This window comes from Manis pentadactyla, chromosome 10 (assembly GCF_030020395.1).
Source record: "Manis pentadactyla isolate mManPen7 chromosome 10, mManPen7.hap1, whole genome shotgun sequence".
NCBI classification, from domain to species: domain Eukaryota; kingdom Metazoa; phylum Chordata; class Mammalia; order Pholidota; family Manidae; genus Manis; species Manis pentadactyla.
The window spans coordinates 52,094,189-52,121,453 of NC_080028.1; the positions used below are offsets into that span (position 1 = coordinate 52,094,189).

General features: G+C 37.3%; 1 protein-coding gene across 3 annotated transcripts in view; it reads left to right on the forward strand.

Moving 5' to 3' along the window:
* The window catches only part of SLC16A7 (solute carrier family 16 member 7), a 172,900-nt gene that overhangs the window by 92,375 nt on the left and 53,260 nt on the right, over positions 1 to 27,265 (forward strand). For 2 of the 3 annotated variants that reach the window (XM_036894994.2, XM_036894993.2), the window contains exon 4: positions 3,620 to 3,863. In XM_036894994.2, the coding sequence (XP_036750889.2) occupies positions 3,650 to 3,863 (214 nt within the window). In that variant the 5' untranslated portion in view covers positions 3,620 to 3,649. Of the gene's footprint in view, positions 1 to 3,619; positions 3,864 to 4,162; positions 4,194 to 27,265 lie in introns of those variants that run through there. The other variant, XM_036894995.2, reaches the window with a different exon arrangement.

A 27,265-nucleotide genomic window follows, 5' to 3' on the forward strand; every position in this document is an offset into this window, starting at 1 on the left:
GTGTGCGTATATATACAGAGTGAAATAACTTGTTATACTGTTACTGTATCTTCTTAGAAAAATCAAATGGGTTCCTTTCCCATATCATTTTAAAATTAAAGTTTTTAAATTTATAATTTTTTTAATTGCTAAAATATTATCCAGCCCATTACAGGAGGAGGTTGCTGACCTCTGCTTTATAATATATCAGTGTTATAAGTTAAATAAAATTAAATAAAATGTATAAATTGATCTAACTTAAAATAGCAGAGTAGTGCTATTTCCATAATCATCCAAAAGGCAAAATAACAAGGCAATTGAAAAAACCAATATGTATGTCAAAAGTCTATACAAAGAATAGTTCCAATCCTTATCAGCCTTGACAGGAGAGAAAATCCAGAACTACAGGCATCCTTTAATGAGCTAAGGACAAATAAATAGTGATGACGTACTGGAAGTCTTAGAGCAGTTAGGCAAGAAAAAGAAATAAAAGGCATCCAAATTGAAAATGGAAGAAGTAAAATTGTCTCTGTTTGCTGATAATACAACCTTTTATTATAGAAGACTTGAAAGAGTCCACCAAAAACTGTTAGAATGAATCAGTGAATTCAGTAAAGTTGCAGGCTACCAAATCAATACATAAAAATCAACTGTGTTTCCATACGCAAACAATCAATTATTGGAAAGAGAATTTAAGAAAATTATCTCATTTACAATAGCATCAAAAAGAATAAAATATTTAGGAATAAATTTAACCAAGGAAGTGAAAGATCTATACACGGAAAACTAGAAAATATTGATGAAAGGAATTGAAGGCACAAATAAATGGAAAGATACTCTGTTCATGAATTGTAAGAATTAATATTATTAAAGTGTCCATACTAACCAAAGCCATCTACAGATTCAAGGCAATCCTTATCAAAATTGCAATGACATTTTTTGCAGAAATACATCAATCCTAAAATTTGTATGGGACCACAAAAGACCCCAAATGACCAAAGCATCTTGAGAAAGAACAATGCTGGAGACATCACACCTCCCGATTTCCAATTCTGTTACTGAGCTATTGTAATAAAAATACTGGAACAGTAGAAAATTGACATTAAAATAGGCTCATAAATTAGTGGAACAGAATAGAGAGTTCAGAAATAAATCCATGTATATATGGTCAGTTAATTTTTGACAGAGGTGCCAAGAATATGCAATGGAGAAATGATAGTCTCTTAAATAAATGGTGGTGAGATAACTGGATATGCACATGCAAAAGAATGAAACTTGATCCTTATCTTAAAATGTACACAAAAATCACTCAACATGGATGAAAGATTTAAATGTAAGATCTGAAGCCATAAAACTCCTTGAAGGAAAAAGGAGATAAGCTCCTTGGTATTGATTGCTCTTGGTGATCATTTTTTTTGGGATTTGATATCAAAAAGCAAAGGAACAAAAGCAAAAATAAGTGGGACTACTCAGACTAAAAAGTTTCTATGCAGCAAAAGGAATTATCAACAAAATGGAAAGGCAACCTACATAATCAGAGAAGATGTGAGCAAAACACACATCCATTAAGAATTTCATATCCAAAATACAAGGAACTACTACAACTCAATAGCAGATAAATAGCCCAGATTAACAATGGGATAAGGACCTGAAAAGATATTTCTCTGAAGGAAACATACAAATGGCCAGCAGGTACATGAAAAGGTGCTCAACGTCACTAATCGGCAGGGAAACGCAAATCAAAACCACAATGAGATGTCATCTCATACCAGTTAAGAATGGCCGTTATCAAAAAGACAAGTGATAACAAAAGCTGGTGAGGATGCAGAGTAAATGGAACCCTTGTAAACTGTTGGTGGGAATGTAAACTGGTTCAGCTTCTATGGAAAACAGTATGGATAGAGGTTCTTCAAAAAATTAAAAATAGAACTACTGTATGATCCAGCAATCCCACTTCTGGGTATACAACCAAAAGAAAGGAAATACTTATCTCAAAGAGATAGCTGTATTACCGTGTTCACTGCAGCATTATTCATAATAACCAAGATATGTAAACAACCAAGTGTCCCTTGATGGATAAATGGATAGAGAAAATGTAATATATATACAATGAAATGTTATTCAGCCTTAAATAAAAGGAAATCCTGCCATTTGGGACAAAACGGATGATACTGGAGGGCATTATGCTAAGCAAAATAAGCCAGACAGAGAAAGGTAAATACTATGTGATATGACTTACATGTGGAATTTAAATAAAAAATAGAACAGTCGTACTCATGGAAACAGAGAGCAGAAAGGGGGTTGCCAAGGGCTGAGAAGTGTGGGAGATTGGGAGAGGTTGGTAAAGGGTACAAACTTTCAGTTATAAAATGAGTGAGGTCTCAGGATTTAATGTATAATGTGACTATAGTTGATAACACTGTATTGTATAATTGAAATTTACTAAAAGAGGAAAATTGTTCACACCAAAAATGGTAAATATGTGAAGTGATGAGTATGTTAATTCTATTGTGGGAATTATTTCATAATGTATATGCATATTAAATCATGTTGCACACTACAATTTTATTTGTCACTTATACTTCAGAAAAAACTGAAAAGAACTCATGAAAAAAATGATTTAAGTGTGTCAGAAAACTTCCTTGCAATAAGTATTTTAACCTTCAGTCCTGTTATCTGGTAATTATGGATTATACTGATTTCCTTCCATCCATGAATTACTGTAAAATATTACATTAAAAAGTCTTAAGTATATTTGCCAAAATAAATATTCAAAAAAATTATGGTTGTCCACATGATTACTTTTATTCTGCTTCCCATCATGATAGTATTTATCCTAGGTAAATATACTCTACCTGTTTTGTTTCATTTTTACCATTTTTCTTATATGAATTTCTGAAAGCAAAGCCTGTGGGTATAATCATGGACAAATTAGAAAATTTTAATGTAGAGAATACTTTCACTGAAAAATCTATAAAAATTGCATATAGATCACTGAAAATATTTTAGGTATATTTTGGCATTAAACAAAAATAAAGCCTATGTCTGTTTTCATAGGTATCTGTTGAGTTTTTTTGTAGGTTTTCTGAAAACGTGGCAAAAATGGTCTTTAGTAACTTACTTCCAGTATTATTTTACCAACAGAAAAAGCTTCTTTTCTGTCTACATTTCAATAGGAAAATATCCAGAAATGGAATGAAAGTTGTAGAAAAGAAGATACTGAAAAATAACTGGCAATTAACAGCTAAAAGCTAAGCAAGATACATCACTGTACACATGAACAGTGATACTAGGGAGACAAATGTTTTTACTTAATGTCAGTTATATTAAGCTGTATGTGATCATTTCTTCCAATGGAGAGTGGGGTGCTCTTAAATACCATAAAGTTAGCAACACCAAAAAGTCGGTTAATTTTGTTTCCATAAACAAATGCTTTCAGTTTTTAGCCCATCATAGTCAAAGTTACATACTTCACTGCAACATTTTGTAAATTTTCTGATAATTTTTTGAGTATAAGAGTATTAAAAAGTATTCATGAAACTTTATATAGTTCTAGTCATATCTGAAAAATATTATTTTGGTGACTATTAAAAGTGTTTTATGAAAATGGTAGTATGGTTTAAATTTTTTTTTTTTTTAGGTTATTTGAATTTCAAATAAAGGAGCAGAAATGCCACCAGCAGTAGGTGCCCCACTCCATCCACCTCCTGATGGAGGATGGGGCTGGGTAGTGGTTGGAGCAGCTTTTATCTCCATTGGATTTTCCTATGCATTCCCCAAAGCTGTCACAGTATTCTTTAAAGAAATTCAGCAAATATTCAACACTACCTACAGTGAAATTGCATGGATATCCTCCATTATGCTGGCTGTTATGTACGCAGGAGGTAAGGTTTTTGGAATAAATAGAATTCTGGATTAAGAAAACAATTTCCCCATGCCACAGTGTTTTACATGTAATGTTTTGGTATATTAAAGCTATGTTTTCATATTACAGTCATTTAAAACCAAGCAAAAGTATATTTAGAACTGAATTTTTAATGATTTCAGTAATTGAACATATTGGACCATTCACTATATTTTGACTCTTACTAGAGTATTTATTTGATTGGGGATTTCTTTGCACAAACTAAGATTTACTACATTATGGAATTTCCAAGGATGGCAGTGAAATACATGGATATCCTCCATTATGCTGGTTGTTATGTACGCAGGAGGTAAGGTTTTTGGAATAAATAGAATTTTGGATTCCATTTAATTTGGAATAAAGTCTATACTATAGTGTTAACATCATTTCCTACTATTCCTGTAGTTGGTAGAAATGCTTTCTTCTGAATGAGAAAGAAACTCAAGTTCCTGACAGTATAAGCCTAAAAAGTACTACACCTTAAGTTGCAAAAATGGAATGTTATCCATATACATTCTAGATACATTCAGGGTTTTATAATTGAAATAATTCATCTCTGTAGTACTCATTAATATAACATTAAAATAAATTTAAATGGTTGCCTAAAAATTGCTGCATTCCATGTTCAAATGAGGGTATGATTCATGAGATCATGAATAAATCAAAGTACTATATCACTTCTGAATGTTAAAAAATGGAGTTATTAGTACATTATTGTATCACTCATCTTCTTTAAATCAATCTCAACAGCAAACCAGATTGTCAACAGATTTTCTTTAAGTCGTTACTTAAAATATTTAGCTTTTAGAATTTTCATTTTTAAACTGGATATTTGACTTTAAGAGACAGGTATTGACTTAGAATAAAAGCACTTAAAGAAATCATACAAATCATCTAGTGCAATTTCTTACTTTATAGCTGAGGAAAATATGGCTCATAGTGATGGAGATATACCTTTAGTAATAATATCCAATATTTATTAGTATTTACTTTCAGCTAAGGCCTCTCTAAATGTTTTCTATGTATCATATGACCTATGTCTCTTATCAATGTGTGAAATACTATCTTCTATTCCATAGCTGTGGAAATAGAGATAAAATAGCCTTCCCAAGTTAAACAGCCCATTAGTGGCAGATAAAATTGTGAACCTAAACATTTAAACACTGTGTTCTGCCTTTCTCAAATCTTCTTTACCTCTAGGAAGTGACAGAGCTAGACATAGGTCAGGCTTTCTAAGACCTGGTTTAGGTGCTATCCCCATCAAGGTCAATTGTTTAGTGATTATTCTTTAGGATATTGTCTCTTTATTGTACTACCAAGGTGAAGATGTGTTCCTCCATTAATCCTGTGTGTGTGCCCATGCGAATCTGTTAGTGTGTGTGTGTGAGTGTATGTTTTCTGCTTTCTGTATATCAGTGATTTTACATTAATCCAGAATTTGCTTCCCTTACCCTTTTGATTCAGTTAAATTGATGCATTTTTATTCCAGTGCCAAAAGGTATCTGTTGTGCACTGGGGTCTCATTTCTCTATCCTAGAGTCAGGTGTTACTTAATAATATTTTGCTAAAGCAACACACAAAGTTCTTGAGTTCCAAATGTGCAGATGTGAAGATACGTAGTTTTTTCCCCATTGTTAAATACAACTGAAACAGATTCCTCTAGTGAAGCTGCATGTATTGAATTTGACTTCAGGTCCTATACATTCATTATTTTCTATTCAGTAGATAGTTGACTAACGCAGAAGTAAGACAAATATTTGTGTAATTTTTTAGTTAAGTCAAATCTTAGTTGACTTTATTAGTTTTAAGCAAACAACTTCAAAGTCCTAGTGCCTTAAGGGAATGCATGTTTATTTCTTCCTCAAACAATGTTTCATCTAGTGGCTATGCCATTGCCTAAGACTCTTAAGTGTTCCTTAAATCTGCTTCATCCAGCTGGACAGAGAATGAGTGCAGACAGCATTGAAGATCATAGGGATATTTTAGGAGCCAGGGCTGGAAGGGATAAACAGCATTTCTGCCCACATTCTACTGGTCAAAACTCTTAAGCTGCCCTACCTAGAGGCAGGGGCTGGGGTTGCTAGGAAATGCAGTCTTCCTAGAGAAAGAAATGGAATAAGATAGCATCCAGGGAGTCTCAGACAGAGCTCACTATCACAGTAATCATTCTCCCTCCAGTGAAAGCAGGATGTGTTTATAGATCTGCCACGGTCATAAGACAGCCTTCTACTTGCTGGCTGTATCTAAAGGGATCTTAGAATGAAGAATGATATAATTACTTTTCTCAAACCATTAAATCTAGTATCAAATTATAATTAATAAATAAATACTTACATATTTATTAGATGAATGTTTTCCTTTAATTCATGCTCTTATTTTCCTAATTTTAATACATATGTGTCAAAAAAGCACAGAACTCTTTTGAAGTTCATCAAGAAAATGGTAGTTTAGTAAAATAGTTAGCAATTTGGAAAAAACTGCTGTGAAATATTTAGGGTAATAGATGAATATAATAGGTCTAAATTAAAGATCAACAATTTGCATCTGGTTGTTTGAAGAAAGTAATGCTAGACGCATGAAACTACTTAGTGTATAGAATCAGTGATGATAAAGGTGAAATCCAAGTAAATAGATTAAAGTCCTTCTTCATCAGGGCTGAGACATTTTGTGTATCATCTTTGGCCATGGAGAAAGTCAAGAATGGAAGAAATTCTGTTCTCCTTTCGTCTTTCCCATAAAGGTGGGAAAATCATTCCAGGCCCATTGCCCACTGGATAGAAGTTTTACTATCTGCAGTGTCCACTGCTGAATGGAGAGCTCACACATGCGTGGTTTGTTGGAAATAGCACCCAGGTCTTACCTTAATAATTTACTCTTAATCTTTTAACCAGAAATAGTTGGCACATTTAAAACCGTAAATATAAAAACAATTCCCCTTACCTGGATGGAGACCATTTTTTCAAAAACGTAGTAACTATTTAGAACAAAAAGTCTGATAGATTCAGTGAAGCTAAGACATAGATATTCGTCCTGTTCCTAACATGGCAGTGTTTTCTTAAGTATAATGCACATACTTCCTGCTTCTAAATCACGGACCTCTTGTTAAAAGTACGTTGTCATGGTTCTTATCCCAAACTCCATTTTATCAGAATTTCAACCAGCATCTCTAACAACTGCTTCAGTTTAGGTACTCCAGGGGGATCCACAGTTGTAGAAGAAAATTAATATTTGGTTTAAAAATATTTAAATTTTCCTTTAATATTTTAAAAAATCTCGTATTATAGAGGCCTTTTAGGTTGATGACTATAAAGTAAATTCAAAGACCGTAAGGTGAAAAGGCATTTTGTTTACTATGTATGAAGTATAATGAATCTCTCTACCAAGTAACTCAAGTATTCTGTTCAACCAAATGCTAATTGCGTTTGCTTAGAGAACATCTAAGATCTGACACACTCATTAGGTCTTAGCAGTCAACCTATTAATCACCACAGTGGGGTCGCTAGGTAAGAGGGAGGGTGTTCAGAGGACTGGCCTGTGATGTCAGGGCTGGAGTCTCTTGTAGTAATTAGTTGGCATCTGGGCCTTGGTAATAATGGTATTATCTTCCCTTCTGATGTCTGAATTAACAATGAAACTAATAAAAGGGATTCAGGAAGGATGGAAAGGAATGCAAATTATGTGTATTCCTTACTTCATCCTTGTAATAATGGCATTTAATTACAGCAACCCATCTGGCCATCCATATGGTCTCCTGCAGCTCTAACAAATTTCAGCAGATAGGTCAAGCAGAGTGGTCGACCCCATTAATAAAGCACTAAGTAGACCTAGAGAACATACTACAATTTAAACTTTCCACATTGTTTAGGTGGATATAAGGATTTGTTTTGTAAACAGTAATTACACGGGATTATGTTTTAGCACAGTGCTTGTCTTTGTTACCACACCAAAAAGATAATGGGAACACCACAGTGACTGAATACAGATTTGGAGCGGCCGGGCCCTGTGAGTACCTCCTGCTATTTTTCTGGCGATGGCTCTTCTGACTTGGAAGACTCAGCCGCTCTCGGGAGGAGAGGTGGCTTGGTCTCCATGGTAACATATACTCCTTTCCGTGAGCAGTGACTGCCAGCCTTGCTGAAGTAAGGGTGATAGTTGTATGACAGACGACTTTACATGGGGCTTAGCATTAGGCCCATGAGCTTATTTTACTGGAGGCCAAGAAGCAAAAGGTTTTAGGCATAGGAGCTTGGTGGCCCTAATAGACAATGTGCATTTTTCTATTTTTTTTAAGCCTAAATAAGCTCACTGTATTGTTTTACTTTGTGCTCTAAATATTTTGCAGAATGAAGGATGCTAGATTAAAGTAATTCATGTAGTGCTGTATCTTAGCAGCAACTGAAAAAAGTTCATTCCATTCCTGTGGTTGAGCTGCCTAGGACTTTGATCTTAACTTTATAAAAGCCAGAAAGTACTGGGTACCTTAAACCGTCCTTTGCCAGTAGGCTGTGTACTTCTGTGTCTACCCCAGGATAGGTATGTTTTCATTCATAAATACAGACACAGCTGAAGTGTTCCTAGGTACTGTGGGCAAGTGTGTCAGACACTGTCCTGCTCATCATATATCCAGGTGCTCCTGCACATTTCCCAGCTTCCCTACCTGCAGGCAGAGGCCAAGTGAGTAGTTCTGACCAATGACATGATAGTGGACGGATGTAGGCCATCCCTGGGCACCTGGACAAGGCTGTTTCTTTCCAGCTAGTGTGCGTCTCCTTTTCCCTTTTCCCCACAGCAGCAGCCCAACTTTATGATGCAGCTACAAGGGGAAGATCCTTGGCACACTTACCCTTTGAATTGAGTAAGAAAGGAATTTTTATTAAGCTTCTGCAGTTTGTTATGTAGAAAAACCTAGTTTATACTGATTGATAAAAACATGAAGGCTTATATTGTGTAACAGAAATTGTGTAAGTTATAGTAATATTATATATATTATATGTATATTATATCCTGAGAAGGAATATACATGTCCTTCTTCAGATATGTAGAGAAAAGGAAGTCTTCAGTATCTCAAATGAAAAAGGACTTTTAATTGGAAATCATCATCAATTTTCATGGGAATAAAAGTGAGAGGCAAGCACTTCAAGACACCAATATAAGGATGAGGTCATGCGCTGGAGCTTTCTATGATTAAACATTTCTATGTCCCTCCCAAGACAGGGATGGAAAGAGGTCAGGATCAAGGGCAGATTGCATGCTAAGGCCTTTGAAACTATTCCAGGAGTTACTTTCTCTACAGAGGGCTGATAATCCGGTCCAAATAATATTGGATTACTACTAAATGTTATTTTCAGCAGAAAAAAATATAAGAAAGTTTATTGAAACCCCTTTTGGTATATGTGCTTTAGACAGTGAATATTTCTCTTACTGACTTATAAAAAGAACCTGTTTATTAATTTATAGTCTGAAAAGAATAAGAATAAATTTCCTGATTCAGGGCATAAAATTCCTCTAAAATATGTTACTATGTTATTAGAGATTTTATGCAGTTGTGTTTTGGTTGCAAAAGACAGAAACTTGACTCATCCCCACTAAGGTCTAAAGAGAAATGTTCCTGCACAGGAGCCAGAGGAGGAGAGCAGGGCCTTGTCCCCCGGGGCGGCCGGCCCCCACGGTTCCTGCCTGTCCCACGGGTCTCTTTCCTTTCCCCTCTGCTTCTTCCCAGAGTGGCTTTGTTTATTCATTTTGGTGTCCTCCCCCGACCCAGTGAAAATGATTACTAGCATCTCAGTCTCATATTTCAGTCTCAAATTTGACATGAGAGAGCCTGCCCTTCTTCCCTGAGTTATAATTTGACAAATTCTAGGACAGATTGCTAAAATCTGGCCTACTTTGCATCTGCCCCTGCAGGCATTAGGCAAATGAAGGGCTAACATTGGCAGCCTGAATGGAACTGTATATTTGGGATAGGAAACGGACAGTTCCCTAGAAGAAGGGTGACACTTTTCTCAGAGGAAGGAAGGTTTTTGAAGAAACAAAACAGTAAGTGTCCACTACTCTATTCTTATTTAAAGAGGCTAATACAGATGACCCTTGAACAATGCAAGGGTTAGGAATGCAAGCTCCTGCACAGTTGAAAACCCACAGTCTACATATAAACTTTGACTCCTCAAAAACTTAACTGGTAATAGCCTACTGTTGGATAGAAGCCTTACTGAAAACATAAACAGCCAGTAGACACATATTTTGTATGTTATATGTATTATATATTGTATTCTTAAAGTAAGCCAGAGGGATGAAAATGTTCTTTCAAATTGTCACAAGTCTCCAAAAATGTTTCCAATATAATTATTGAAAAAAGAAATCTGCATATAGTGGATGCACACTATTTAAACGTGTTGTTCAAGGTCAACTGTATATGATTTCCTAAGAATAAACCCATGTGTTGCTTTTTACTGATCATTCATGGGTACCTTTGCATTTAGATAATTTCTTTATAGCTAAGTAGCTAGCTAGATTATGTCAAAATGCACATGTGTATTTAGAAACTCTATTGCCTAATAGAAGACGATACTTGGTAGCTGTTGGTAGTACTCAAAGAACCTTCTAAGAGTTGGCCCCTTGAGTGGAGCTTGGAAAGTCCTGAGATCTCAGGAGGGTTCACTAACGGCTTAATAGTCCAGTGAGAGGCAGAAGAGCATTGTAATTAAAATAATGAGCTCCAAAACAACAGATATGAAATGTGGACTCTGCCACTTTCTTCTTTGGCCCACCCATTTGACCTTGGATCCTCAGTTTCCCTACCCGTAAATAACGCAAAAGAAAAATATATATGTATGCACATACAATCTTTTCTGCTTAGGGTCGTTGTCAGGAATAAACAGTTTTGTTGTATAGAAAGTACTCAGTTTCATGCTTAGGAATTTTTTTAGCATTTGATTCACAGCCATTTTACCTATTGCTGTTGTTCGTCTAGATAGTAGTCATTACAGAATGAAACCTCAGATTAGGAACAAGAAGTTAGAAAGTCTGACTAGAGAAACCTGTGCCAGTAAGGTTTGAAAACACAGGGAATAAGAAACAAATTGGCTAATAATCAGTTCTAGCAGAAATTCCATGGCTCATATTTGTGGTGCCTTTCCCCCAAGCCTCTTGCTGTTCCGGTGGTGGGATGTACACTAGTCATTCTGTTGGGCCATTGTATACCTTTGAAAATCCTTGCAAGGTTTAGGGAATTTTCAACTTCATGATTTCCTGCCTCCCCAGGGAAAAAGCCAAAAATCCATTTAATCAGAATTCCTTGCGCTAAGTGCACCCCAGGCCCTGTCAACACAACCAATCAACTCAGAAACGGTTGATGTGAAGAAACAGATGCCTCGAGGAGCATGTTCAAATGAGGTGGTCTTAGATAATCCATGATCTGAAAGCAGCACGGTGTTTGGCGTCAGTGTCATTTGTGGTTCAGACTGTAGTGTATGTGGTCGTGGGTGGTGGCAGTGATGTGTCTACTGGAGCCATCAGTCTTATGATGTGATTTGGGCTGTGCTATGAAATGAATTGTCTCTCCCCTCCAAATTCATATTTTGAAACCCTAACCCCAATTTCACTGTATTTGGAAATAGGGTTTTTAGGAGGTATTTAAGGTTAAATGAAGTCATAAGGGTGAGGCCCTGCTCCAGTAGGATTGGTGGCCTTATAAGAAGAGAGAGAATGCTGATACACCATGGCAATGAGGACAAAGGAAGAAGACAGCCAGTGTGCAGCCAGGAAGAGAGCTCTCACCAGGAGTCACATTGGCTGGGGCCTCAACCCTGGACTTCCAGCCTCCAGAACTGTGAGAAATAGATTTCTGTTGTTTAAGACAGCCTGTCTATTATGTATTGTTATGGTAGCACAAGCTGACTGTAGAGGCTGCATCCAGCTTGGTTCTTTATCCTCCTTCATATTCTGTGAGTTACCTACCGTTAGTCCTCACTGAATGATTTCTTCAACTAAGTAAAATAAATATGTAAAGTAAAGTTCCTAAAAGGTCTTTGTGAGCTATAGCATGAAATACTCTCCTGAACTATACTGGTTAATTTGAAAACTATTTATGAGCATGTTTCTTTCAAAAGAAGGAGCCACATTCTATGCCCCTTCAAATAGCATTTATACTAGGATTGAGAATATACATTTTCTTCAATGAATTATTTAAAAATGACTGTATAAAAATAGAAATTAAATTTCTTATTTCCATAATAACATGAGTTTGATGGATTATTTCAGAGAATTGGAAATACCCTTTGAATACTCTTCCCTTTATTATAACAGTAGTGATTTTGGCTAATAATTGCACTATTTCTGAGAGGTATTTAAATGATTAATCTAGGTGGTTGTCATTGAGCAAGAATTTGCTGAGATGGTTCAAATTATATACCCAGATGTGGGTTCATAGATCTGACGCTAAGGTGAAATCTCTGTCTGTGGCAGAAACTCTGGTTCTGCCCAATTATTGCCCATATATTTGTGATGATCAGAAGTAGTGATACATGATTTTTTTTTTTTGTAGATAATTATTTTTTATTGAAGGGTAGTTGACACACAGTATTACATTACATTAGTTTCAGGTGTACAACACAGTGATTCAACATTTATATACATGATAATTCTAGGTACCAGGTATCACCATACCAAGTTGTTACAATATTTTGACTATATTCCTTATGCTATACATTACATCCCAGTTACTTATTTATTTTACAATTGGAAGTGTGTAATTTTTTTTTGTTGTTGTGAGGGCATCTCATATTTATTGATCAAATTGTTGTTAACAACAATAAAATTCTGTATAGGGGAGTCAGTGCTCAATGCACAATCATTAATCCACCCCAAGCCTAATTTTCGTCAGTCTCCAATCTTCTGAAGCATAACGAACAACTTCTTACATGGAGAACAAATTCTTACATAGTGAATAAGTTACATGGTGAACAGTACAAGGGCAGTCATCACAGAAACTTTCGGTTTTGCTCATGCATTATGAACTATAAACAGTCAGTTCAAATATGAATACTCATTTGATTTTTATACTTGATTTATATGTGGATGCCACATTTCTCACTTTATTATTATTATTTTTAATAAAATGCTGAAGTGGTAGGTAGATACAAGATAAAGGTAGAAAACATAGTTTAGTGTTGTAAGAGAGCAAATGTAGGTGATCAGGTGTGTGCCTGTAGACTCTGTGTTAATCCAAGCTAGACAAGGGCAAGAAAACATCCACGTATGCAGAAGATTTCTCTCAGAACAGGGGGGGTGAGGTTCTAAGCCTCACCTCTGTTGATCCCCAATTTCTCACCTGATGGCCCCACTGCGACTGTGCCTCTCTTAGGTTGTTCCTCCCTTGAGGAATCTTAACCGTCTCTGGCTAACCAGTCGTCTTCCGGGGCCATACAGGGAAATGTAAAGTTGGTAAGTGAGAGAGAAGCCTTATTGTTTGAAAAGGTTAGCTTTTTACTTCTTTGCATATTTATGCCCTGTGGCTTCTATGCCCAGCATTTGTCTTGAGGTATCTTTACCACTTGGAAGAATTATGATACTCGGTAAATTTGATATGAGGCACGAATTCTATTTAAGGGTTGTAATTAGGAAGGAAGAAGAAAAGCTATAGAAGTAGCAGGCGGAAGAAAACATGGGAAGATTGATTATTTCTTTGACATATCTTCTTGTAGAGTAACTTCAGCATGTATAGGTTTTAAACTACTAATTAAATTGCGCACACACATTAACATAATAGGAGTATAGTTACATAACCAAAGCATACCTGTAATTACCAGCCATCTCCAGTGAAACCAAGAAAACCAGTTAGGCACCTTAGGCATTTGTGAAAACTTATCTGTGATATGGTGGATATTGTCCAACTGATCTTGAGCAGTCTGAGAGAAATCAGACAAATTAAAACAACGCACTCCTGGGGACTGTTCACATCCCATATGTTCTTTTAACAGTAAATAGTCTGTAGTTGTAAGATTTTGGAGTGCTACAATTTGCACTTCTCCTAATTCTTGGTTGAGTTCCAACAGTATAGATCCAGTCAAATTTGTTGTTTTACTGTATGCACAGGCCAGCTTAGATATCTCCTTCTTCATTCCCATGGCAAGTCCAGGAACTGGTGGGATGAGTGCATCTACAGCTGTAGCAGTGCGTGGATCTTTGTTGGGGTTTTTTGATGATCATCTTCTGGCATGAGTCTTCCAGAGAGTGCTGATGTTGGAAGTTCTTTTTCATATCGTATCTTAGTTCATTTTCGGGGTAGCCCAATTAGGCTTTGATCCTCTGTATAAACACAAGCAGACCCTTTGCCTACACTTTTATATGCCCTTTATACCCTTGTGTAGAACTCATTGGAGATCTCCACACAGGAAATGCCTTTTTTTTTTTGGTTTCATTAATCTACACTTACATGAAGAATATTATGTTTACTAGGCTCTCCCCTATACCAGGTCCCCCCTATAAACCCCTTTACAGTCACTGTCCAACAGCATAGCAAATGTTGTAGAATCACTACTTGCCTTCTCTGTGTTGTACAGCCCTCCCCTTTCTCCCACCCCCCCATTCATGCTAATCTTAATACCCCCTTCTTCTTCCCCCCCTTATCCATCCCTGCCCATCCATCCTCCCCAGTCCCTTTCCCTTTGGTACCTGTTAGTCCATTCTTGAGTTCTGTGATTCTGCTGCTGTTTTGTTCCTTCAGTTTTTCCTTTGTTCTTATATTCCACAGATGAGTGAAATCATTTGGTATTTCTCTTTCTCCGCTTGGCTTGTTTCACTGAGCATAATACCCTCCAGCTCCATCCATGTTGCTGCAAATGGTAGGATTTGCCCTCTTCTTATGGCTGAGTAGTATTCCATTATGTATATGTACCACACCTTCTTTATCCATTCATCTATCGATGTACATTTAGGTTGCTTCCAATTCCTGGCTATTGTAAATAGTGCTGCAATAAACATAGGGGTGCATCTGTCTTTCTCAAACTTGATTGCTGCATTCTTAGGGTAAATTCCTAGGAGTGCAATTCCTGGGTCAAATGGTAAGTCCGTTTTGAGCATTTTGAGGAACCTTCATACTGCTTTCGACAATGGTTGAACTAATTTACATTCCCACCAGCAGTGTAGGAGGGTTCCCCTTTCTCCACAGCCTCGCCGACATTTGTTGTTGTTTGTCTTTTGGATGGCAGCCATCCTTACTGGTATGAGGTGATACCTCATTGTAGTTTTAATTTGCATTTCTCTGATAATTAGTGATGTGGAGCATCTTTTCATGTGTCTGATGGCCATCTGTATTTCTTTTTTGGAGAACCGTCTGTTCAGTTCCTCTGCCCATTTTTTAATTGCGTTATTTGGTTTTTTTTTGTTGAGGCGTTTGAGCTCTTTATATATTCTGGACGTCAAGCCTTTATCGGTACTGTCATTTTCAAATATATTCTCCCATACTGTAGGGTTCCTTTTTGTTCTATTGATGGTGTCTTTTGCTGTACAGAAGCTTTTCAGCTTAATATAGTCCCACTTGTTCATTTTTGCTGTTGTTTTCTTTTCCCGGGGAGATATGTTCAAGAAGAAGTCACTCATGTTTATGTCTAAGAGGTTTTTGCCTATGCTTTCTTCCACGAGTTTAATGGTTTCATGGCTTACATTCAGGTCTTTGATCCATTTTGAGTTTACTTTTGTATATGGGGTAGACAATGGTCCAGTTTCATTCTCCTACATGTAGCTGTACAGTTTTGCCAGCACCATCTGTTGAAGAGACTGTCATTTCACCATTGTATGTCCATGGCTCCTTTATCAAATATTAATTGACCATATATGTCTGGGTTAATGTCTAGATTCTCTAGTCTGTTCCATTGGTCTGTGGCTCTGTTCTTGTGCCAGTACCAAATTGTCTTGATTACTATGGCTTTATAGTAGAGCTTGAAGTTGGGGAGTGAGATCCCCCCTACTTTATTCTTCTTTCTCAGGACTGCTTTGGCTATTCGGGGTCTTTGGTGTTTCCATATGAATTTTTGAATTATTTGTTCCAGTTCATTGAAGAATGTTGCTGGTAGTTTCATAAGGATTGCATCAAATCTGTATATTGCTTTGGGCAGGATGGCCATTTTGACGATATTAATTCTTCCTAGCCACGAGCATGGGATGAGTTTCCATCTGTTAGTGTCCCTTTTAATTTCTCTTAAGAGTGACTTGTAGTTTTCAGAGTATAAGTCTTTCACTTCTTTGGTTAGGTTTATTCCTAGGTAGTTTATTTTTTTTGATGCAATTGTGAATGGAGTTGTTTTCCTGATTTCTCTTTCTGTTGGTTCATTGTTAGTGTATAGGAAAGCCACAGATTTTTGTGTGTTGATTTTGTATCCTTCAACTTTGCTGTATTCCGATATCAGTTCTAGTAGTTTTGGGGTGGAGTCTTTAGGGTTTTTTATGTACAGTATCATGTCATCTGCAAATAGTGACAGTTTAACTTCTTCTTTACCAATCTGGATTCCCTGTATTTTTTTGTTTTGTCTGATTGCCGTGGCTAGGACCTCCAGTACTATGTTAAATAACAGTGGGGAGAATGGGCATGCCTGTCTAGTTCCCAATCTCAGAGGAAAAGCTTTCAGCTTCTCACTGTTCAGTATGATGTTGGCTGTGGGTTTATCATAGATGGCCTTTATTATGTTGAGGTACTTGCCCTCTGTTCCCATTTTGCTGAGAGTTTTTATCATGAATGGATGTTGAACTTTGTCAAATGCTTTTTCAGCATCTATGGAGATGATCATGTGGTTTTTGTCTTTCTTTTTGTTGATGTGGTGGATGATGTTGATGGACTTTCGAATGTTGTACCATCCGTGCATCCCTGGGATGAATCCCACTTGGTCATGGTGTATGATCCCTTTGATGTATTTTTGAATTCGGTTTGCTAATATTTTGTTGAGTATTTTTGCATCAACGTTCATCAGGGATATTGGTCTGTAGTTTTCTTTTTTGGTGGGGTCTTTGCCTGGTTTTGGTATTAGGGTGAAGTTAGCTTCATAGAGTGAGTTTGGGAGTATCCCCTCTTCCTCTATTTTTTGGAAAACTTTAAGGAGAATGGGTATTATGTCTTCCCGTATGTCTGATAAAATTCCGAGGTAAATCCATCTGGCCCGTGGGTTTTGTTCTTTGGTTGTTTTTTGATTACTGCTTCAATTTCGTTGCTGGTAATTGGTCTGTTTAGATTTTCTGTTTCTTTCTGGGTCAGTCTTGGAAAGTTGTATTTTTCTAGGAAGTTGTCCATTTCTCCTAGGTTTCCCAGCTTGTTAGCATATAGGTTTTCATAGTAGTCTCTAATAATTCTTTGTATTTCTGCGGGGTCCGTCGTGATTTTTCCTTTCTCATTTCTGATACTGTTGATTTGTGTTGACTCTCTTTTCTTCTTAATAAGTCTGGCTAGAGGCTTATCTATTTTGTTTATTTTCTCGAAGAACCAGCTCTTGGTTTCATTGATTTTTGCTATTGTTTTATTCTTCTCAATTTTATTTATTTCTTCTCTGATCTTTATTATGTCCCTCCTTCTGCTGACCTTAGGCCTCATCTGTTCTTCTTTTTCCAATTTCGATAATTGTAACATTAGACCATTCATTTGGGATTTTTCTTCCTTTTTAAATATGCTTAGATTGCTATATACTTTCCTCTTAAGACTGCTTTTGCTGTGTCCCACAGAAGTTGGGGCTTAGTTTTGTTGTTGTTATTTGTTTCTATATATTGCTGGATCTCCATTTTGATTAGGTCATTGATCCATTGATTATTTAGGAGCGTGTTGTTAAGCCTCCATGTGTTTGTGAGCGTATTTGCTTTCTTTGTACAGTTTATTTCTAGTTTTATGCCTTTGTGGTCTGAAAAGTTGGTTGGTAGGATTTCAGTCTTTTGGAATTTACTGAGGCTGTTTTTGTGGTCTAGTATGTGTTCTATTCTGGAGAATGTTCCATGTGCACTTGAGAAGAATGTATATTCTGTTGCTTTTGGATGTAGAGTTCTATAGATGTTTATTAGGTCCATCTGCTCTACTGTGTTGTTCAGTGCTTCCGTGTCCTTCCTTATTTTCTGCCCAGTGGATCTACCCTTTGGGGTGAGTGGTGTGTTGAAGTCTCCTAGAATGAATGCATTGCAGTCTATTTCCCCCTTAGTTCTGTTAGTATTTATTTCACTTATGCTGGGGCTCCTGTGTTGGGTGTATATATATTTATAATGGTTATATCCTCTTGTTGGACTGAGCCCTTTATCATTATGTAATGTCCTTCTTTATCTCTTGTTACTTTCTTTGTTTTGAAGTCTATTTTGTCTGATATTAGTACTGCAACCCCTGCTTTCTTCTCGCTGTTGTTTGCCTGAAATATGTTTTTCCATCCCTTGACTTTTAGTCTGTACATGTCTTTGGGTTTGAGGTGAGTTTCTTGTAAGCAGCATATAGATGGGTCTTGCTTTTTTATCCATTCTGTTACTCTGTGTCTTTTGATTGGTGCATTCAGTCCATTAACATTTAGGGTGACTATTGAAAGATATGTACTTATTGACATTGCAGGCTTTAAATTCGTGGTTACGAAAGGTTCAAGCTTAGCCTCTTTAGTATCTTACTGCCTATCTTAGCTCGCTTATTGAGCTGTTATATACACTGTCTAGAGATTCTTTTCTTCTCTCCCTTCTTATTCCTCTTCCTCCATTCTTCATATGTTGGGTATTTTGTTCTGTGCTCTTTCTAGGAGTGCTCCCATCTAGAGTAGTCCCTGTAAGATGTCCTGTAGAGGTGGTTTGTGGGAAGCAAATTCTCTCAGCTTTTGTTTGTGTGGAAATTGTTTAATCCCACCATCATATTTGAATGATAGTCGTGCTGGATTCAGTATTCTTGGTTCAAGGCCGTTCTGTTTCATTGCATTTAATATATCATGCCATTCTCTTCTGGCCTTTAGGGCTTCTGTCGAGAAGTCTGATTTTAGCCTGATGGGTTTACTTTATAGGTGACCTTTTTCTCTCTAGCTGCCTTTAAAACTCTTTCCTTGTCCTTGATCTTTGCCATTTTAATTATTATGTGTCTTGGTATTGTCCTCCTTGGATCCTTTCTGTTGGGTGTTCTGTGTATTTCCGTGGTCTGTTCAATTATTTCCTTCCCCAGTTTGGGGAAGTTTTCAGCAATTATTTCTTCCAAGATACTTTCCATCCCTTTTCCTCTCTCTTCTTCTTCTGGTACCCCTATAATATGGATATTGTTCCTTTTGGATTGGTCACACAGTTCTCTTAACATTGTTTCATTCCTGTAGATCCTTTTATCTCTCTCTATGTCAGCTTCCAAGCGTTCCTGTTCTCTGGTTTCAATTCCATCAATGGCCTCTTGCATCCTGTCCATTCTGCTTATAAACCCTTCCAGAGTTTGTTTCATTTCTGTAATCTCCTTTCTGGCATTTGTGATCTCCCTCCGGACTTCATCCCATATCTCTTGCGTTTTTCTCTGCATCTCTGTCAGCATGTTTATGATTCTTATTTTGAATTCTTTGTCAGCAAGACTGGTTAGGTCTGTCTCCTTCTCTGGTGTTGTCTCTGTGATCTTTGTCTGCCTGTAGTTTTGCCTTTTCATGATGATAGGAGTAGTTTGCAGAGCTGGGATGAGTGATGGCTGGAAGGACTTCCTTTCTTGTTGGTTTGTGGTCCTCCTCTCCTGGGAGAACAGCGACCTCTAGTGGCTTGTGCTGCGCTGCTGCGCGCAGACAGGGCTTCTGCTTCCTGCCCGGCTGCTATGGAGTTAATCTCCGCTGTTGCTGTGGGCGTGGCCTGGCTCGGGCAGCTGCTCCAAAGTGGTGGAGTCCCGTTGGAGGGGGAGTGGCCTGGAGGCTATTTAATCTCAGTAAGGGGCCTCCGAGCTCCTTGCAGCCCAGGGGATTAGGGTGCCCAGAGATCCCCAGATTCTCTACCTCTGGATTAAGTGTCCCGCCCTGCCCCTTTAAGAATTCCAAAAAGCACCCGCCAAAACAAAACAACGACCACAAAAAAGAAAAAAATTTATAAAATTAAAAAAATAAAATAATAAAATAAAAAATGGCTGCTGTTTTTGTTTATTCTCCGGCGCCAGCCTCAGGCATCTGCTCACCGGTCTTGCTGCCCTGTTTCCCTAGTATTGGGGTCCCTATCCCTTTAGGAGTTCCAAAAAGCTCTTGCCAAAACAAAACAGCAAAAAAAAACAAAAAAAATGGCCGCTCGCTTTTCTTATGTCCTCCGGTGCCAGGCCTCTGGTACCTGCTCACTGTTCTTGCTGCCCTGTTTCCCTAGTATCCAGGGCCCCGCGCGTTTACTGCGTCTGTGCTCTGGCCCGGATGGCTGGGGCTGGGTGTTCGGCAGTCCTGGGCTCCGTCTCCCTCCGGCTCTGCCTGCTCTTCTCCCGCCGGGAGCTGGGGGGAGGGGCGCTCGGCTCCCGCCGGGCCGGGGCTTGTATCTTACCCCCTTTACGAGGCACTGGGTTCTCGCAGGTATAGATGTGGTCTGGATGTTGTCCTGTGTCTTCTGGTCTTTATTCTAGGAAGAGTTGTCTTTGTTATATTTTCATAGATATATGTGGTTTTGGGAAGAGATTTCCTCTGCTCTACTCAGGCCGCCATCTTGGCTCTGGTCCAGTGATTCATGATTAACCCAATATCATGACTTTGGAGAAAACCTTATTTAATTTTACTCATTCATTTATTTATTCTGCAGATATATTGAGCATCCACTGTGTGGGAAGTACACACCAAGCCCTCAGATACCGGCTGTGCTTATAGGATATGAAATCGCTGTTTTCATCTTTATTTTTTTAATTATAGTTATCATGCACATGAATATAGAAACACAAAGTTACCAGGAAACTATATAAAAAGGAAACAGATCTCATAACTGAGTGATTAGGACATATTTCTTTGAGCTAAACTTGAAGGATAAGGATGTAGCATTAATCAAAGGAAGGAAAACTTTGAGACAGAAACATTAGTGTAAGTCAAAGCCCTAAAGAGTGAAGAGTTATAGGGAGTTCTGGTAGCCCAAAATCTGCGTGTGATTGATATGTGATGACAAGGTGGGGGGAGGTGTAGTTGATGGCCTAACATCCACTGCAGTGATCCTGGGCAACTTATTTTGTGTCCATGCAGACATAAGAGAAGAGGATCAGAAGATGGGCATCTAAGATAACAAGATCACAACTTGGAGTACTCTCCCCCTTTTTGTTCTATTTTAGGGCATATTCATAGTGAAATACAGTTGACCCTTACTATTCATATTAGTTATGTTCTGCAAAATTGCAGTGGACTCTGATTTGGTGAATACTGAGCTCCTAGACGAAATGCAGGGTTAGGTTCCTATGAGCCTTTGGTCACATTTTCATTAACTGATGAATACAAAACCTTGTTTCCATATGTTTCTGTGTGAAGACATCCTATTTAATATATATTATTGATTCATTTACATTGATCTCACAGCAAAGAGCACTGTGACTCATGTCTGAACAAGGCTTATATAACCTAGATATTTTCTCCATCAGGCACATTATAGGCTTCTTGTGCTAAGGAGCACTAGCCAGCACCTACCACTGTGCTCGAAGGCCATTTTAAACAGCATAACCATCAACAAAAAATGCAAAACTGGAAAACTTGGCACTAAATAGAGAAAGGACATGTGTTTACAATATAAGAACTGGAATGAGATGGCAGAGTGTCACCTTATTTGACCTCAGCTTGGAATGTGCATGTCAGGTGGCTTGTTTTTCTCCACTCTGCACATTTCTACGAATGACTAAGTGGTGCAAGTGTTGATTTGGGGGTTCTGAATAAACTTCAGTGTGTAGGTAAGTTTGCAAATACAGAATATGGAGATAATGAGGATGGACCATATCTATAGACTTTCTCTGATAGACTTGTTCCTGTGCTGTATAAAAAACTACCTGATGCTTTAATCACAGATGGCTTATTTACATTAGCATATGTAGCTACATATCGCCGATAACCATGCATTTTACCCAAGTTTTTCTTAAAGGGATACAACTTTCTCAAGCTACTAAAGTAATAATAATTACACTTTATAGTCACCAGGATGGCAGTAAGTCTAGAATTTTGGAAGGTTTCTATGGAAACTTTGACATATTTTTGAAGAATGATGTTAAATTGATACACCATAGCCTTGGATTATTCTGATTAACATGTGTTCTGCATACTCTGGAAATGTTTGAAGGAAACTGTTCATTTTCTCAGGACCTCAGGAATGAGTGTGCATTCCTAGAAAGCTAAGAAAGGATATCAGTATATAGAGCTCTGATCTACCGCAGATTCATCTGCTGTCTTCAGGTGATGAGTACAAAGAATCTGTTAATACGAATGCGAGTGAAATCTAGATAGTGAACGAAGACGAGCAAGACTGTGCATGTTAGTGATTTGGAGTTTCTTTTAATATTTCCAGACTTGTACTAGGTAATCCAAAGTTCACGTGCATGACTTGATATAGCAGTCTAAGGCTCATCTGGAGACCAGAATATTTCAAGTATCCTTGTGGTCCTACTAGGAGAAAAAAAATCAGAGAATAAATGAAAAATCTTTGAGATTTTATCCCAACTGGTGTGAAGATATTAGTGGAAAATAAAGTGGTATGTGTTGTGGAATGACAACTGTGAAATCCATAGGACACAAAAAACAGTTGTTTATTTGACTTTGGGGCAAGACCTGGGCTACAGAAACTGTTTTTCTGTCTCAGTGTTGCAGGTTTCTCTCATTTTCCAAAGAGTGGACATGGATCTGGTGATTGAGAAACTTTTCAAAGCCTCTTTGTATTCTTTGTCCCTTGTTGTCTGGGACAAAATTTTTTTTCCCCTTTCTCAGAAATAAGCAAAAGGCTGAATTTTAATAACCTTATTTAGAGTGCCCTTGAACACTTAGAGATTGTCATTAACCTTCCAAATGCTTCTTGTTAGGAGGCGTATTTCACAATCAGTTTAAAATATATGTAAAATACCTATGTAGAGTTAATTTTGCCTTTTCAGGTAAAGAAAAACAAGCTTAATGAGACGACACAGATAAAATGAACTATAAGCCTTTCTCTTGAACACTGTTCCACACAAGAAGTGCTACTAAGTACCTTTATGTTGTGACAAAAATATTACTTGGAAGTGTTCCTTAAATCAAACATGATGTGTTTTAGAAGCTGAATAAGACTTTCCAAGGGCAACATAACCTCTGTTCCTCAAAGTTGGCTCCCATATTAGTTCAAACACACCGGATCTAGAAGCTTGAGGCAATTTGTAAGTGTTGCTGAACTGCATGATACCACAGACAGTCCAAAATATGCCTGTGGTAGGAAAAAGGAAAGCAATTTTTTATTCACTTCATATTTTAGGTTCATATTTGTGACCTTTTATTTTGTCTCTAATTTTATTCTCTTAGATTTAATGAGTGAAACAGCAGTTAATGTTGAATAATTATTAGATACAGGTTTTTTTCCTCTCTGCTTGTGAAGAAACAAAATTGAAAGTAGAAATGTGTTTTGTTTCCGATATTCTCAGCAGTCATTCATTCTCCCTGGGGGTCCACAGTAGTGGAAGAAAAACATCTCCCTCAAAGAATCTGAATTTGGTTTGGTTTCAGACAATCCTTTTTCAGTGCTTGAGCTAAGTCATAAATATTTATTGACCATAAAATGAATTTAATCAGGTCCAGATTAAATTAGCTAAACATTTGAATGGTATTAATTTCACCTTCAGTCATACTTATGTAATATTCATGACCTTCCAACTGTAACTGTTCATTTGGTATGTTTTTTTCTAAGACGTGTTCCTTTTTCCACTGTTTTCTGGGTCTGTTTCACCTATTCCTTTACAATGCTTAACCACTGATTTTTAAGTGAAGACACTAGATATACTCCTTGTTCCAAAACATACCCAAAACTGTTTCAAAGACAAATAACTGATTTTTATTTTACTAAATTTCTAAACAAAAGGTCTTTTTTTTCCTTTTGTTTTTTAGAGGTAGTATAATGTAGTGGAATAGTAGTTTAGGACATGGACTTGAATCTGGCTGTGTTCCGGTTCCATACTGCCATTTGCTAATTGAGTAGTTCTGGCAAATTACTTAATACCTCTCTGATTGAATTTCTTATACATAAAATTTCCATGCTTCTTTCTATGAATGTATATATCTAGACCCTGTTTGATTAGTTTATTTCCTCTAATTAAATGCGATAAGGAAGAACAATGTGGTTATCTGGGCAAACATATCAAACCATCTAAACTTGATTATGTGGAGGTGATGTTTTAGAATTGAGCTTATTAAAGCTGTTTTCAAAATTCAAAATTACTCACAAACTAAGACGGTATCTCCAATGTGGAAACTAGGAAAAATGGATGAAGAAGGAAGAAATCATATGCTAATGCCAACTTTGCCTTAGGTGTCAACCTAGAAGAATCATATAAATGAAGAAAATGTGCATCTTTCTGTTGTTTGACCACATTTTGCCTCTCTTTCTCCTAGATGCTGTCTAAATTATATGTTTGAATTTTTAGTCTAGTTTTTCGGTTCTGTCTTCTAGTTTTTTCCCCCCCGTTTATCTTTTTTTAGTGCCACCAACTGAAAAAAGCTCCCTGAAGAGAGAATGCCTGAGTTGCAAAATCCATTGTAATACAGAGAAGCCATTGTGCTTTATCACCTTTTGCTGTGAATGGCTTCGTAGTGTGTTTGAACAGACTTTAACACAATATGTACTCAAAATGAGCACTGTGATCAATAACAATGTGGCCAGAGAAAATTCAAAACAGAGAAGCCAAAATGGTCAAAACTCTTATCTGTGAGTTTGTGTTTGTTTAGAAATAGAGAATACCTCTCTGTCGAAACAGACAAATTGATTTTGTTTCTACAGGGTGGAAATTACAAGTCCAAGAAAAGATCTAATAAAACAATATGAAGTTCTGAATAGTATGGTTTATATGTGAATAGATGTCTTAGCTAAATTCCACAATATTGGAATTGTAGTGAGAAAGAGAAGGAGAAGTAGGGCCCAAGAGAAGACTGAAGATAACTTTTATAAAGTAAAAGAGTGATAATCCAATAGAATTTATGATCCAAATAAAAAATGAATTAGACTAAATTTTTAACAGAATCGAAGTTTAGATACATTCATGAATGATAAATCTAGATGTAAATGGAAAAACTGATATTTAAATAGGTATTTAAAATAGGTATTCTTCACCAATCCACCCTTATTGGAGCTGTTGAACCGTGAATTTACTAAGAACAAGATAGAATGTTAATCTTTCAAGGAAATATTGGCAACAGGATGCATACCTTGGTTGGTCTGACTTTAAAGCTCATACTTATGTTCATTTTCTGTCTTAGTGATATAAATGAATTTCTTATTGCCAAGCTATACCTCATTATTTACTTTCCTAATCTCCAGGTTGGGGTAGTTTAAACAGCCATATATTCTGTCAATTCCATTATGATGTCATTGCTGAAAGAACACAGAATTGGAAGATCCGTCCTAGTTTGGAATTTTCTTATATTATTGTTACTTATGTATCTATAGCTGTTTAAAATCTAATAGGTCACTTTTTTTTCTTGTAGCATACATTCACGAATTTGGTCTTTTTTTTTTAAGTTAGATTGTAGTTTTGTGAAGGCATAGTTCTTATGCCAATGGAAATATATCTTTCTGTCTTTGAAAAGGACAGGTCATGTAGTGTGAAATTGTTACATCACTAAAATAAAGAAAATAATGTGACTTTGAAGTCAGATAGACCTGGGAATGCCCTGTGTCCAGTATCTCCTTAAGCATGTTATCTGTCCCTCTAAGTTTCAGTGTTTTCTCTATAAGATGGGAGGACATTATTAATTCCAGCTCAGACACTCTGTTTTGACATAAAAGGTAATGCATGAAGTGATAGTTACTGCCATCACCAGCATCATCATCCAGCCCCCTCCAGTTAGCCCCTCACTCCGTGTTCTCATCCTTAACGCTTGTCGTTACCAAAACTTTCAAATCCTCATAATCGTGTTCTGCTGTCTTTCTCTCCTATCTTCCAGCCCCTTTCCTCTAGTCCTCCCCCTCCACTAACCCTCAGCCCCACTGTTACCTTCCAACTTCTGATACAGCCACATTGTCGTTCTCCCCCGAGGCCATCTTTACCCTCCTAACCTGACTGACTATCAGAGTCCCTGATTATTACTTCCTTGTGTACATTCTCAACTTGTTATCAACCACTCATTTTCCTATACCCCTTGAGGAGCCCAGAACTGCTGAAAGCCGACTTTCACCTGCTCAGTGCCTGCGTCCACACAGCTGAATGTAAGTGAAGAAAAATATGCTGCAGGCTTTACTAATCTTTTAATTCATGATCTGTAATCTCAAATGGGGCCCTAAACTGCCTAAACTGGCTGTAGCCCATACCTCATATTCTGTTCCTCTAGCCCTTTCTCTCCAATTCTCTGAGATGAATCCTTATTCTTCAAATCCATTCATTCTCCATCCCAGAAGATAACTTTGGTCCTTACATCATCCAGAAGGTTGAAGTAATCAAACTGTCACATGGTTCTACTATTAGTTTTCCCAGTTGGGCTTCTACACTAACCCCGTCTCTTGCACTGCCTGCATCCTGCCTGACTCCAGCCCTTTTACACCTGTACTTGATCTTTTACTGCTCACTTGTTGAAAGACATCTTACAGATGAAATTCTCCTTCCTTCATTAGCAATAGTTCCCTTCGAACAGGACTATTCCCATAGCATATCAACACGGTATTTTGTCTTCCAACTTGGGAAAAACAAAATAAATGAAAGACTCATATTCTATATCAGTTACAACTGTATTCATATCCTTCCCTTTAAGCAAAACTTCTTGAAAGTGTTTCTGTATTTAGTATCTATAATTTATCTCTGCCCAGTCTCTTTACCCCTTCAGGTATTTATTCCTGCCACTCATCTGAGATTGCCATTTGCAAGATGTTCATGTTCTGTGTTTTCAGTTTGGTGTCATTCCTCTCTGCTCACCTAGGCCTTTCAGCAGCATTGGACAGAGTGGCTGATCATTCTCTGTCCCATTAAACACTTTCTTAATTTTCCTTGTAAAAACCACACCTGCTTTCTTCTCCTGGTGCTATTAGCCATGCCTTGTTGGTATTTATTTCTGGTGTTTTTTTTACTGAAGTTCTCAACTTTGGAAAGGTAGGCGTCTGATCTCTTCTCTTTTCCGAATGTACTTGCTCCATAGGTAACTTGTAATTCCTCATGACCTTAGCTGTCATTCATGTCGATGGCTCCCAAATTTACCCCTCCAGTCCCAATCTCTCCTGAACTCCAGACCTGCATGCAATGCTTTCTTTCAACATTTCCACTGAGATGCCTAACAGGCATTT